At 38.8% G+C, this 15,604-nt stretch overlaps 1 protein-coding gene across 3 annotated transcripts in view; it reads left to right on the top strand.

The window, feature by feature from the left end:
• Positions 1–15,604, top strand: part of PRKN (parkin RBR E3 ubiquitin protein ligase) — a 1,163,915-nt gene that overhangs the window by 551,974 nt on the left and 596,337 nt on the right. For all 3 annotated transcript variants that reach the window (XM_031456655.2, XM_031456658.2, XM_031456656.2), the window contains exon 5: positions 7,316–7,399. In XM_031456655.2, the coding sequence (XP_031312515.2) occupies positions 7,316–7,399 (84 nt within the window). The remainder of the gene's footprint in view (positions 1–7,315; positions 7,400–15,604) is intronic.

The following is a 15,604-nucleotide window of genomic DNA, read 5'->3' on the forward strand; positions in this document are numbered from 1 at the left end:
GAATGAGACTAGAACATTTCTTCACACTAGATACAAAAATAAACTCAAAATGGACTAAAGACCCAAATATAAGACATGAAACCATAAAACTCCCATAAGAGAACACAGGCAGAACAGTTATTGATATAAATAATAGCAATATTTTTTTGGATCAGTCTCCTAAGGCAGAAGAAATAAAAAATAAATAAACAAATGGGACCTAATTAGGCTTAAAAGCATTTGCACAGCAAAGGAAACCATCAACAACAGGAAAAGACAGCCTACTGAATGAGAGAAAATACTTGAAAATGATATGATCAGTAGAGGTTAATTTCCAAAATATATAAACAGCTCACACAACTCAATATTTAAAAAAACTCAATCAAAAAATGGGCAGAAGACCTGGATAGATACTTTTCCAAAGAAGACATATAGATGGCTAGCAAGCAAATGAAAAGACACTCAACATTGCTAACTATTAGAAAAGTGCAAATCAAAACCACAATACGATGTCACCTCACACCTGTTACATACAATAGTAACATTAAAATTCTACAAATAACAATTTTGATGACAATGTAGAGAAAAAGGAATCCTTTTAGACCGTTTGTGGGAATGTAAACTGGTTCCACTACTATAGAAAACAGTATGGAGGTTTCTCAAAAAACTAAAACTAAAGCTATTATATAATCTAGCAATCCTACTCCTGGGTATATATCTGGAAAAAACAAAAACATGAATTTAAAAAGATACACGCACCCCAATATTCATAGCAGCATTATTTACAATAGCCAACATATGGAAGCAATCTAAGTGTCCATCAGCAGATGAATGGATAAAGAAGATGTGATATATATATATCACACATACATACATACACACACCAGTACCTGCTACAGTGTTAAGAAAAATAATTTTTCTCACCTGAATAATGTCATACACTTGCATTTGTGATTCAACAAAAAGTTTAAGAGCATAATAAACATCTTCTAATAAACACTGTATTAGTCTTAACTAATATGTAACTGCTTTCAAAACTCTTTTCAAAAAAGAGAATAATATGATGGACTTTCAAAGACTTTTTTTCACCCACCTTCTGCCAGATTCTTTACCTACCTCAGACTTTCCCCTGGACACACCCATGATGAACTGTGAGAGACTCTTAGGTCTTTAACTGTTCTATATGGAGAGGTACCTTAAGGGCATCACAAGGACAAAGAGGGGAAAGGCAGGTGACAAGAGGTTTGAGGACCCATCCTTCTTCTCCAAGCAGAATAGACTTGCTTTATTTGTTTTGTACTTGGGATTCTATAAACAATTCATTGGAGGAAAGTTATGCTTTAAAAGAAAACAAAACACAACTTCAAAAAACACAGATCTTTCAGTTTTACAGTTTTACGGATGAGAAAATTAAAGCCTGATTCAATTAAGATATTTCTGAGTAGTCGCTATGTTTATGTACAGCATTTTGCTGTTCATATCAAAGCATGTAAGTAGGACGTGGTTCTTCACTTAGGAACTCTGGATGTAGCTGGATGTTGAACATTAATAACCCCACTCAACGCCACAGAACTGGTTAGTCTTTTGTTTTCATTGGCAGTGCTTGGATTATCCTACAATGGAAGTTACAGACTATTGCCCCCAAAGGCAACAAGGGGAAATTACTGAAGAGGTAAAGATTTTAAAAAAAAAAAATTAAAATAGTTTCATCACATGGATTCATGTTCTTTAAACCTTGTTGGCTGTGGTCCCTAATCCTTCTGCCCCATTTATCAATTCTGGGTGCTGAAGGGTAAATACAGAAATTGTTAACATTTTTTGAGAACCTACTGTGTGCCCAGCACTGGCCTAATCATTTTATGTTTAATCCTTGCAACGCTCCTGTGAGGCAAGTTCTGTTATTGCTCACTGTCCTGGGCTAGCTGATCCTTGACTGGTTAAGAGACATTCCTGAAATTGTAGAGCGACTGAGAGGCAGGGCCTCAGTAAATACGTGTTGAATAAGTGAATGGTATAAGATTCAGTTCATTGTTTTAAATTATGAAACAATTTACACTCAATAAAAGTACAGAATTTAAGGGTTCCGTTCCATGAGACTTGGCGTTACCTACTCTCATGTAACTACTATCCCGTCAAAATACAGAACATTTCCAAAAACTTTCCTCATGCACCTTTCCAGTCAAGACAATCATCTTCTGATTTCTATCACCATAGATCAGTCTTTTTACTAACATTTAGTACTATCAGTCTTTTTTTTTTAATTTTAGTTACCATACCAGCTAAGATGTGAAATTCTATTTTGTTATTTTAATTTGCATTTTCCAGATTATTAATGATGTTGATGATCTTTTTATATGATTATTGGCCACTTGTATGTCTCCTTCTGAAAATAATCTGTTCAAATCTTTTAATTATTTTGAATTGGGGTGCTTATCTGTATGGTTTTGACTGTTTAAATTCCTTTATATATTCTAGAGATGAATTATTTTATAGATATATGTATTGCAACAATTTCTTCAGTCTGTGGATTCCATATTCATGTTTAATAGTGCCTTTGGATGAGCAGAAGTTTTTTTAAATTTTCATTCAAGTTCAATTTATAAATTTTTTCATTTATGGTTAGAGGTTTCTGTATCCTTATAAAAAAAGTTCTATCTGTTCCAAAGTTGAAAGACTTCTCATTTGTTTTCTTCTAGAAAGCATATGGAGTGAGGAAGGGGTTTAGATATCAATGTTCAGTTGTTCAAACACCATTTGACACAAAGATTCTCCTTCCCTCACAGAATTTTCTTAGCAATTGCTCAGTTCATTTTTTTCCTAATACATTTTACTGAGAAATAGTTTGTGTGAAATAGACAGCTTCTATTTAAATGGTACAGTGTGAAGAGTTCTGACAACTATATAATTCCACAAAACCACCATCACCATCAAGATAGAGAACATTTCCGTAACCCCTGTATTAGTTTGCTAGGGGTGACGTAATAGAGTGCCATCAACGGGGTGGTTTAAGCAATGAAACGTATTCACTTACAATTCTGGAGGCTGGCAGTCTGAGATTAAGCTGCCAGCCAGGCTGGTTTCTCCGGAGGCCTCTTGCCTTGGCTTATAGATGGTTGGCTTCTCCTGTCCCTTCACGTGATCTTTCCTCCATGCGTGTCTGTGTTCCAATCTCTTCTTTTTAAGGGTATCTTTTAAGGACACCAGTCATATTGAATTAAGGTCCACCATAATGACCTTGTTTTAACTTAATTACCTCTCTAAAGACCCTGTCTCCAAATTAAGACTTTAACATGTGATGTGAATTTTGAGAGAACACAACTCTGCCCATAACAACCCCAAAATATTCTTCACACTCTTATGTAGCCCATTCCACCCTCTGCCTGCCACCCCGATGATACCACTGGTCTGTTTTTACCACTATGGATTTGTTTATATTTTATATAAGGGGAATTATGCAGTATATTCTATTTCAAATTTGGGTTCCTTCTCTCATATAGCTTTGAAAGTCAACCATGTTGTTCTGTAATCTGGAAACAGAAGAGGGAAGAAATGAAAAACCCACTGGGCTAAGTCAGGTCCCTTGAAACTGGGCTCTTATTGCCTATCTACTAAATTAAAAATAACCTTATTCAAGGAGTTCTACTCTGAGAAATAAGAGATCCTAGTTTCAACAGTTGTCATTTTTAAATAAGTCAACATGTGCCAGGCACTTTGCAGAAATATTACAAGTGTTGTTTCATTTAGTTTCATGAAAGCCCTATGAAGGAACTATTCAACCCCTCACTTTTCAGATGAGGAACCTAGGTTTACAAACTGAAACTTTCTCAAGAGCATATAGCTAATAACTGGTGGAACTGGGATTCAATAGGTTGGTGAACTTTTGACACTACTTCTCTGTTATTCTGTTGCAGACAGAGAGGAAAAGATTGGAGGACGGCTGGAAGCCTCTGAGTATAGCCGCCCTTGTAATGTCACCAGTATAATTTTCAAAATAATTTTAGTCCCTTAAGTTTAATTATATGACTTAGATGTTTGTGGAATCACTCAAGAGGATATTTTAAATGCAACACATTTGATGATAACTTGAAATAATTGGTAAAAATGTAGTTTAAGTAAAATACTATTAGAATTACCCTTTTCAAAAATGTAAATGCCAAGACTTTGTGCAAACACTTTGTAAAGCATTATCTGTATTTTTTAAGCGGCACTGTATATACCCACCTGTGAAGAACAGATTATAGAATTTGTTTAGATAATTCAGAAGAAAAAAAACCACACTTTTGTTTTAGCTGCCTGTCTGAATCTTGTCAGAGTGATATTTGGATAAGAATTAGGCAGTTAAGTACTTCAATTTTCCACCTGATTGGACATGACAAGACATAGCCAAAATGACTTGTAGATTTGTTCTAGAATTCTTAACAATAAATATTACTTTAAGATTCATATTTGATAAACTTTTATCACTGTTTTTCTTGCATTTGAGTCATTTTTTAGAATTTCTGATTTACATGTACGTTGGCAATGTGTTTAAATAATATTCTGCTTCATGATTTTCAGTTGGTGGTAATATTAGTCAAGGCAAATCCCCCAATGCTGTAATTTTCCACTCTCTTACTGATTCAAGCAACTTGAATCACTGGATTCTATCAATCCCTTTTCAGATTTCACAAGTCAACAGTCCTAACGTTTTAATTGAAGTAATTTCTCACTTGAGACCCAGAACACAGCTACTTATACAAATGACTGAGATTCTACGTCGGCCAAAATGCTGCTGCAATATATTTTAAGTACTTTTCAATATGAATTGAAAAATTTTATTTACTATCAAGGATTGGTGAACTTTTTCCCTTAAGGGCCCGGTAGTAAGTATTTTAGGCTTTTTGGATCACATCCTCTGTGTTTCAACAGCTCTGTTAGCCCTTGCCTGTGGAAGCAGCGTAGACAGCACATGAATGAACCACCACAGCCCTGTCCCGTAAACTACATGTGGACATAGAACTGTGAATGTCATTTACTTTTCATGCGCCATGGAATGCTCTTCTTACCACGCTTTTCAATAACAGTTAGTCGTGGGCTGTATGAAAACGAACCCGAGGCTGGATTTGGCCAGCTGACCCTGGCGTGCTCACTCCTCATACAGGTGCTCAGCTGACTCACGTGTTTTTCTTGGTTGTAACCACTACTGGGCAAAAAAAAGAGAAAGTTTTCTAAAAATCAGCCACATGATTATTAAGACATGCATTTCACACTGTTCTACCTGACCTTTTTTTCAGATCTCTCTCTCCAGTTCTCTACATCTGACAGAGAAAATGCATTTTGGGATTCTTCCCCTCGCACGTTCTACTTCATAGCCCCTTTGTGCTGCCATGTGACGTGCAGCCCTTTTTAATCCTGTTGTCTGGACACCTTTCTTACTCCTACACAATTAATTATAAATGCTTTAACCATAAAACTATTAAAACATAGCATGCAATGATTAACCAATTACCATTTTATATTTTCTAAAACTGGAAAGGAATGAAGTTAAATCTGCTTTGTAAGGCCACGTTGTCTGCACAGACACCTCGGGTGCTGGGAACCCTCTGTATCAGTAAGGGAATGGGGGGCACCCCAGGTCCAAAACCCCGGAAGGCAGCTGAGGACCAGCCTTGGGAGCAGCCTCTCTAAGGACAGCAGCCTGGGGCCTGTCACCTCTTTTCGGCACAGTGACTTCCTTCCAGTTTAAGCAGTGGCTTTTGCTTGAATGATCTGTGAACTCAAAACTTAGCTTCTTTTAAGGTTTAAGTAGCCCCCGTGGAAGTTTGGCCTATCTCTCTAAGGTAGACGTGCAACCTCCCGGATTCCCTCTGCTTCAGTTGTGTGTGTGTTGTGCGTGTGCGTGTGCGTGTATGTCTGTGCACCTGTGTGTGGTATGCTTGTGTATGAGCCTGCGGTGTGTGTGTGTGTGTGTGTGTGTGTGTGTTAGTGAAGTTGCGTGTGTGTGTTGGTGAAGATGTAGGGGGTGGGCAGGAGGGAGAGAGGGGTGGGCATTCTTGCGGACGTTGGGTGTGGCTGAGATCTCCAGGTGTGTGCGATCGCTGGTGTGCGCGGCAAGGGGCCGGGCAGCTGCTTGACCTGGGTCCCGGAGGGGGCGGGCCTGGTGCTGACGGGTAACGACCGATTTCACTGCTAACTTGAACCTCCGGCAAGGGCTCAACGTCTTCCGTGGAAGAATCGCCACAGGCACGGCCCCTTGTCCTAACCGTCCTCTTCCCCGGGTGGGCCCGGCCCTCGCAACACATCTGGTGGATGCTGTCGTCACCGCAGCCCTGGACGCTCCTTCCTCTCCCCCTTCCTTCCCCGCCGCCGCCAAGGACACACGGCCAGCTGGCGGGCGGCTGTCCCCCCGAGGCACACCCCATGGGCGCGCTCAGAGCGGGTGGGCTTTGGCTCTTCCTCCCAGGCGTACGAGCTGACTTCGCTACTCTGCGTCTCCCAGGCACGTTTTACCGTTCTCCCTCTTAACTGACAATTGGGTTTGCTAGATCTTAAAGGCACTGCTACTACTGCTTTAAAATTCTACTTTGATTTTCGTTTCTAAGCAGGGGATCTGACCTTTCTCTGCAGAAGGTTTTAGGATGTTCTGTTTATGAAAATGTGCCTTTCTCCCTGTTTGCTGCTCCAGGTCTCTCTCTGCTCTCTCTCCCGTCTGCCTTTTTCTTGAGCCCTCAGGCTCCTTGGGGTCCCCCGGCGCAGAGACCCCCTCCTCTGCTGTAGACAATTGCAGATTTCCAGAAAAGTTTGGAAATCTCTTCTCAACCACACTTTTGCCTTCTGTTTTCCTTGGTCCTATGGGTTTACACGGTGCTAGTTATTAAGTCTAATTCTCACGGTGCCTCAGGGTGGGGAGGAGACGAGGTGCCTGCTCAGCCTGCCGACCGTGGCAGGCGGCCCTCCGGGTGGAGTCCCCGTGCTCCCCTACTGCCCCCAAAGAGTCTTATTGAGTGTAATTTGCATGTGTGTTTTCATTTTAAAGTCACCAACTGAAATCACAATGAACTTAAGGGGATGAATTACGGTTTTAAACAATTAAATGTAACTGTGGTCGGGAAACTACTGCAGTACGTGTCAGATACGTTTGGAGCCATGTGCCAGACACCATCTTGGTACAGTTATGAAAATGGCTGTGATCCCCCGAAGGGGTCCTGAGAACCCCCAGGGTCGTTGTTCAAAAATCACTGGACTACAGATTAGCTTCACTGTCATTTTATAAGATAAATCGATTTTAGAAAATGTATTAGGGAGTACGTTTGATTTACGATTTGTGCACTAAGTATATGCTGTTTTCTTCTCAAAGGGTCCTTCTTGCTGGGAAGATGTCTTAATCCCAAACCGGATGAGCGGTGAATGCCAGTCTCCAAACTGCCCTGGGACTAGAGCAGTGAGTACTGATCAAATCCATTCTTTCATTTTGGCATCTCCAGTTTTTACTGGGAAATTAGAATAGAGACAAAATGCTAATTGACTTTTTTCCATCTGACTAGATTTACCTAAAGTGTTATGAGATTCAAAAGTGTTCATAATAGTCACCAAAAATTCCACCTGGGTCATTGCCCTCCAGTGTCACTTTCCAAGAGAGTTCCCCACTTAGGGTGACTATGTTGAAACAAACAATTTGAATCTCCTTACTAGGTAATATTCATGGAATATGAAGAAAAAGTAGTTCAGAGTCTGGCAAAAGAAAATGACAAAACTGTAACCTTAATCTTTTTCCTAATGCGGTGTTATTTTACTTTTACATTCGACATCAATCATACTTTCTCTTTCTACCTTCCTTAGCCGTTTTCTGACATAGTGGGCTGTTCGAAAATCTAGCTGGATGACACGCTGTAAATGGAATCACCATCCTCTGTTCTCTGCAGTCCTTTTTCTCTTTATAAAAATACACCGTATATTTCACATAGGGAAGCTATTCCTTAAGTAAGACCCTAGGTACTGAAATTATTGTTAAATAATTTACTCTTATGGTCATATTTCTAATTTGTACATTATTATACTTTTTACTTGGAAAATCCTTGGGTCCATTATAATCTGATTGTATATATTTTCTGCGCTGTAAATACTGCCACGGTGCCAACACAAATGTCAGTGTTAGTTCGCAGACTGTCACAGCCAGCTGGCAGTTAATATCTTCTCTGAGAAACAAAGCCTGTCAGTAGCAACAGGTAGGGTGTTTGAGCGAGGACCATTAGACGCACCCTCTCTCACCCATCTGCCAGATGATTGCAAGGACACCAAGATAGCAAGTGAGCAGCAGTAACAATCATTCCCCTTCAAATGGGACTAGGGACACTGAACAGATTTGTATTAATGAAAATTCTGGAGAAAAATAATGACTTGTGTGTCACTCACAGATATCCAGGCATAATAGTGTCTTGCAAGTTTGCTACTGGGATGAAATTAATGTGTATACATTTTATAGGGAAGGATTCCTAAGTATAATTATATATAAATGCATATATGCATACAAATGTAATATGTATATACTATATTATACATAATATGTAGGTATAATTACATTTAATAGTAATTTAAATCCTCTGGTATGTATAACGTTGCAATCTCTGTATCGTCTTTGCAGCAATGTGAGGTCTTTTGAAAATCTACTTCAGTCACTGACAGCCTGACTGCCTCTAGGTACCTTCATATAAATTGGTAGGATTCAGTCACAACAGAATAGACAATTTTGCATCTCTAAGGATTTAGCTTCAAATTAGTCAAAGGGGGTACTGTGCTGAGAGGGGTTGAAAATCATGCCCTTTGCTTGTTGAATATACAAATTACCTTATTTATCAATACATAAAATTTAGTATACATTAATTTATATTGCAGCTTTATTTCTGACAGCATGGTGAACTGACACCTTTAAAAATCCTTGCAGTACAACACACAATAAAAATACTGGATTAAATTTCAGACACATATTTTAAGAGAATGGCTGTGCTGACTACACAGTGAGGAAAAGTGTATATGCCAAAAAAGAAGAGAAGGTGGGACACCAGAGAGGAAACTGTCTGAGCTGAAGCCACTGACTGCTGGGGGTTGGAGCCTCACACTGGGTGCACACTGGAGGCTGCAGGTGAGCTTAGGGCCTCGTCAAGGTGGAAAATGGAACCACAGAGTTCTCCATAAAGCCGCACGCATGGAACTTGACTCCTTCCTTGGATCCAGTGGGGAGAGGAAGGTGCTAGGCAGAGTTGCCTATTTTATTTTCACTCTAGTTAGAAATGATGCTCTAAAGATGTATAAGCTCAAACCCATCTTTACCTGAGTTTGGGGCCAATATTCACTCTTTCTATGTGTACCTGTATAAAGCCCTGGGTCTAGAGTGATGTGTAAGGTGGCCACACGCTGGCGGTGCAAGGAGCTGGGTTGAGACTAACCCAAATCTTCCCAGGAGGCCTGTACTCTCAAATGATCCCCAAAATAATTTGCTCAGATAAAGTTTCAACAAGGACGGACTAACAGTCAGAACAATCACAAATGGAAGCATGCCATCCTGAGTGAGAGTGAGCAGAGTTCAAACCTGGAAAGAATACAGAGATTGAAGTTGTCTGAGATGGAATGTAAGGATGCTTAATGTGTTTAAAAATGAAAGTGCACATAGCAAGTGATTAAAGAACAAAAGACTACCAGAAATATCTAGTCAGATTAAAAAATGAAATCCAAACATACATGCGCACACGTATGTGCACATGCTAACATGAGAAATTCTAGAATTAAAAACTATAATCATTGACATAATATTAACTAAATGGGTTAAGTAGCAGGTAAGTATGTGAAAGAGAAGTTGTAAGTTAGATCTGAACTTGGCCTGATCCCACACTCATAAACCCCTACCAGAGTGTGACCTTTCTGGTGACAGGGGACGCAAGAGCTTCAGAAGAAGCTTTCCCACATTCACTGCACTCCTACGCACTTCTGCGGTATGGACTTTTGATTCTGAAGGAGGTGGGAGCTGGGCTCCAGGCTCTGTTATCCGCTGCACTCAAAATCCTTTTCCTTAATTTCTTTTGGGCTGTTTTGTTTAGAGTATAGATATGCAGCTGATTTCTGTATATTAATTTTGTATCCTACAACTTTATCAAATTCATTGATGAGTTCTAGTAGTTTTCTGGTCTCTTCTTTAAGGTTTTCTGTGTGTAGTATCATGTCATCTGCAAACAGTGACAGTTTTACTTCTTCATTTCCAATTTGGATTCCTTTTATTTCTTTTTCTTCACTAATTGCTATGGCTAGAACTTCCAAAACTATGTTGAATAAAAATGGTGAGAGTGGGCATCCTTGTCTTATTCCTGATCTTAGAGGAAATGATTTCAGCTTTTCCCCATTAAGTATGATGTTAACTGTGGGTCTGTTATATGTGGCCTTTATTATGTTGAGGTATGTTCTATCTATGCCCACTTATGGAGTTTTTATCATAAATGGGTGTTGAATTTTATCAAAAGCTTTTTATGCATCTGTTGAAATGACCAAATGGTTTTTATTCTTCAATTTGCTAATGTGGCACATTGCATTGATTGATTTGTGGATATTGAAAAATCCCTGCATCCTTGGGACAAATCCCACTTGATCATGGTGTATGAGCCTTTTAATGCATTGTTGGAGTTGACTTGCTAGTTATTTTGTTAAAGATTTTTGCGTCTATATTCATAAGTGATATTGGCCTGTGATTTTCTTTTTTTCTGATATCTTTCTCTGGTTTTGGTATCAGGGTGATGATGGCCTCATAGAATGAGTTTGGAAGTGTACCTTCCTCTGCAATTTTTTGGAATAGTTTCAGAAAGATAAGTGTTTATTCTTTTCTAAATGTTTGGTAGAATTGACCTGTGAAGCCATCTGGTCCTGGACTTTGGTTTATTGGGAGTTTTAAAATTTCTGATTCAATTTCAGTACTGGTAGTTGGTCAATTCATATTGTCTATTTCTTCCTCCTTCAGTATTGGCAAATTGTACCTTTCTAAGAAATTTTCCATTCCTTCTATGTTGTACTTTGGATAAAAAAGATGTGGTATATATGGATACATAATGGAATATTACTTGGCCGTGAAAAGAATAAAATCTTGCCATTTGCAACAACACGGATGAACCAAAAAGGTATTATGCTAAGTAAAATATGTTGGACCAAGAAAGACAAATACTGTATGACTTCACTTATACGTGGAATCTAAAAAGCAAAACAAATAACAAATGTTAAAAACCAGAAAGAGAGTCAAGATACAGACATCAAACAGATGATTGCTGGTAGAGGGTAGGGATGGAGAGAAACAGATGAGGGAGATTAAGAGGAACAAATTTCCAGTTACAAAATAAATGAGTCACAAATATGAAATGTACAGTGTGGGGAATGCAGTGAATAATTACACAATAACTTTGATGACAGACAGTAACTAGACCCATTGTAGTGATCATTTTGAGATTATAGAGATACTGAATCATTATGTTGTGTACCAGGAACTAATATAGTGTTCAAAAACAAACTAACTCATGAAGAAAGAGGAAAAAAAACAACAACCCATTCTTTGCTTGAAACTTTCTCGTGCTTCATGTGAAAGGCTTTTCTCTGGTGTGTAATTCTGAGGACACCTCGCACTCCTGATACTGAGGGGTTCTTCTCCTTCATGAATTTTCTGGTGGTCAATAGGGCTACTTATCCTCAAAAGCCTTTCTGAACACCGTGAGTTTATAGGTTCAAGGCTGGGTCTCATGTGCCTGGGAGAGGCTCAAGCCTTTGCTGTCCAGCACCCAGGCCTCCTCAACATGCCCCTGTTGGGGGACCATGTGGGGTTGGAGGGCTCGAGTCCCAGGGAGGACAGGAGTGCAAAGCTGTCCAGCACACAGCACGGTAGCTGCTGCCCCTCAGGGCCTTGTCACGGAGCCTGTCTCCTCCCTGGAGGGGCTCATAACCCCACCATCAAAGGTCATGGGTCCCCTGCTAAGTCCATCACCTCCACTCCATCATCTGAACCATAGGCTGGTGGCCATCTTGGAAGCTGCCCCATATAATCCCCTGGGAAGCAGATCCTGGCGCAGTGATCTGGTCAGGCTAGTCATTTTCAACGTGGAATGCTTTGAGTTAAAGATGCCTTTAAGTTAAAGATACATCATCCAGAGTATTGGAATACAATACAGATGTCAAGTGGGCAGGAAGGAAGGAAGGAAAAGAAAGAATAAAGAGGGGAAGAGTGAATTACAGGAAAGTGGAACAGATAAGTAGCACACACTAAAAAAAAAGTGGCAGAAATAAAACCAAATATAACAGTAATTAAATTAAATGTAAATGCACTAACTGGAGTTTAGAAGGCAGATTCTTAGATCGGATGAAAAGGAAAAAAAAAAGATACCACCTTAGCAGATTACAAAAGATATACCTAAAGCATGAGAACAAAAACATTGAAAGTAAAAGAATAGAAAATGCTACACCAGACAAATATTCACCAAAGATAGCTGTTGAAACTATTTTAATTGCATATAAAATAGATCTGAGGGAAAAAAAGACATTATTAAAAATTAAAAAAAAAGCATTTTCAAAAATAGATTTTGATAAAAGGCTTAATAACCCAGGAAGATATAATAGTTTAAAAAGTGTGTGATCTTAGTAACATGGACTTAAAGTGTATTAAGGACAGATTGTCAGAGTTCACAAATTACATAGATAAATCCACCATCATGGTGGGAGATGGTAATGTGACTCTGAGGGACAATGCAAACTCAGGCAGCCGTAACGACTAACACAACCAGGGAACAGGCTGGCTTCTTGAGCTCTACGCCCAACAGCTGGAGGACACCCCTTTTTTCAAGCATTTGTGGACATTTCAGCATGTTTTAGGGCATCAAGCATTTAAATACCACTAACAGAAACAAAACCACACAAACCCCTTCAACATGGAAATTCAATTGACTTAGTCAATACAAAAATCCAAATGGAAATATGGGTTCAAACAATAATGAAAATATGCCACATATTGAATCTTTTGGGATGTAGCTAAATTAGTATTTTAAATGCTAGTTTTATAAAAGACTGGATAATATTATTGAAACATATTTTTTAGGAAGGGAGAAAAATTGTTATATCTGTTTCTCTTTTTTCTTCCATATCTAATGAACACTAGATAAATGTTGGTTAAATAAAGGAGTTGAAGGTATGCGCACTTCTGAATAGCTATGCCAGAGGTTGGGCAGACGTGCTCAGCGTGAGAAGGTTAGTTCCCTCTTCCGCGCTCTCATCTTAAAACCATTTTTCTGGATTGCGTTTTTACAGTGAAGCCAAATATAAACTATGACTCATACTTTCTAGAGCATTGTGTGTGGTATTTGTTTCTTAAGAAGGTGAGAAGACAGGCATTTTAAGTAGTTTATCATACTTACATTTGCAAAGTATTTTAAATCTGACACTATTTTGTACACTCTGTATTATATTATCATAAAAAGTTTAATTTCTATTCCTTGAATAAAGTACCCATCTGTTTAAAATTCAGATGAGCTTGGTCTCTAATGTATTCTTAATTAATATTTATGCTTTTAAAGATAATCTAACTAGATCATTTTAAATAGCAGTAAAATTTAACCTTGGTTTTTAAGACTACAAATATAAACTTGACCTTAATTACACTGTAGACAGAGGAATCTGAAACTAATTCAGTCCCACACTAGCCATTGTTATCTTAGGAAGGAAGATCATACTAGTTCTGAAAGGCGTCTTACGTTTCTATAAAAAGAATTCTAGTCAACCCAAAGGATGTACACTTGAGATTAAAAGAGGGACAAAAATAATTAGGAATTTTTCCATTAATGAAAGTAATTAACTTTGGGTACGATAGAGACTTTAATTTTTATGTGTAAATCTTCATTTTATATTTTCCCTGTGATACCTTGAACAATAAAGGTATTTGTGTTTCTGTGCGTATTGGGGTGCATGTATTTTTCTTGCTCGCTCACAAGAGGCTACAGCACACCCGGAAGTCCTGCTTTCTAGGTGTTGTCCTGATTTCCAAAGCATCACTTTCAAAAGTGAGTGTTCCCTCCCTGTCACACCCTCCGCTGTGAAGACCCCTGGCTCAGTGATGCTTCTGCGGTAATGCAGGGTTTCTCAGCCAACTGTGAGAGTGTCGCCTTCTCCCCAACACCTGACAATTGGACGGTCGGGTTCCAGATAAGGAGATCATTCCTGGGATGAAAAAGAAAAAAAATACAATTATATTTTGTCTTAGCCTTTCAGGCTGCTATACCAAAAATACCACAAATCGGGTGGCATATAAACAACAAATAATTACTTCTCACAGTTGTGGAGGATGGAAGTCCAATGTCAAGGCTCCAGCAGACTCAGTGCCTGGTGAGAGCCCACTTCTGATCTTCAGATGGCCGTCTGCTTGCTGTGTCCTCATGTGGAGGCAGGGGAGGGAGCTCTTCAGGGTCTCTTCTAATTAGGGCACTAATCCCATTCCCGAGGGCTCTGCTCTCATGACCTAATCACCTCCAAATACCATCACAGTGGGGGTAAGCTTCAGCATCTGAATCTGGGTGGACACAAACATTCAGATCGTTACAATCTGCAAAGTAACAAATCACCAAGGTCATCATTTTTATGCTTATTGAAGAGTATTGATTTTTACTTCTTAACAGACAACAGTATGCATTGTATTTTGTATTTTTGAGAAATAATATTTACTGACTTCCATGTAACAATATAAAACAATGCAAAACAATGTAAAATTTTCTTTTGTAGATTATTTGATTTTGACCAGAGTTAAGCTCTTTTACATAGAATTTTTCTTTCTTATCAGGAACAGTTGAGAAGGATCTCTTAGAATAACTCAAAGACTTATTTCAAATGAAACTTGATACAAAAACCTATCCCCTGAAGTATAATAAATGACATAATTATTAAACTCAGTGTAACAAATGGAGAATTTCCATCTTACTCAATATGCAATTTATTTCTTGCATTTTCCCCCTGTTAGGCTCAATATAATGTCAACTGAAACATTAGTTTGAATAAAAATTAATATTCATAGTCTCTATCTCTGATTTCATCTTCTGGGAAGATGTTGACCAGAACAAAATGAATAGTAAATAAGCACCACCTAATACTGGACAATTTTTACTTACAGGTTATTTGCATAATGTATATCCAAAAAGTCTCCTACTAATGTTTTAGTTTAATCACATTATTTGCCTCTAAGGGCTCTGTGTTTCTTTCAGTTGCTTTCTGTTGTTGTTTTAGGCTTGGTTAGAATCTCACAAAATGAGTCTCAGAATTTCTCAGGGTGGTTTCCTGGTATAGACTGTATGTTCTTATGTTTCCAGTATCTAATAATAATGAAGGATTGGCTTTGTTTTGTTTTTAAGAAAAGATCTGAGGCTGACCAAGTGCCCCTGAGGTGGTCACAGCTGAAAGCCTTTATCAGCACAATGTGAGAGCTGGGGGTTCCACGTCCTTCTTTGCCCAAAGCCATCTGCACACTGCAGTCACCACACAGGCACAGACATCTACAAAAGTGTGTGTAAGCAATCCCAGCCCTCGTGGCTCCCAGGGACCCCAAAGAACCCGAAGGGCAGCTGAGCATGAAAATGTGGAGGGTCGAGAA

The sequence above is a fragment of the Camelus dromedarius genome, chromosome 6 (genome assembly GCF_036321535.1).
Source record: "Camelus dromedarius isolate mCamDro1 chromosome 6, mCamDro1.pat, whole genome shotgun sequence".
NCBI lineage: Eukaryota > Metazoa > Chordata > Mammalia > Artiodactyla > Camelidae > Camelus > Camelus dromedarius.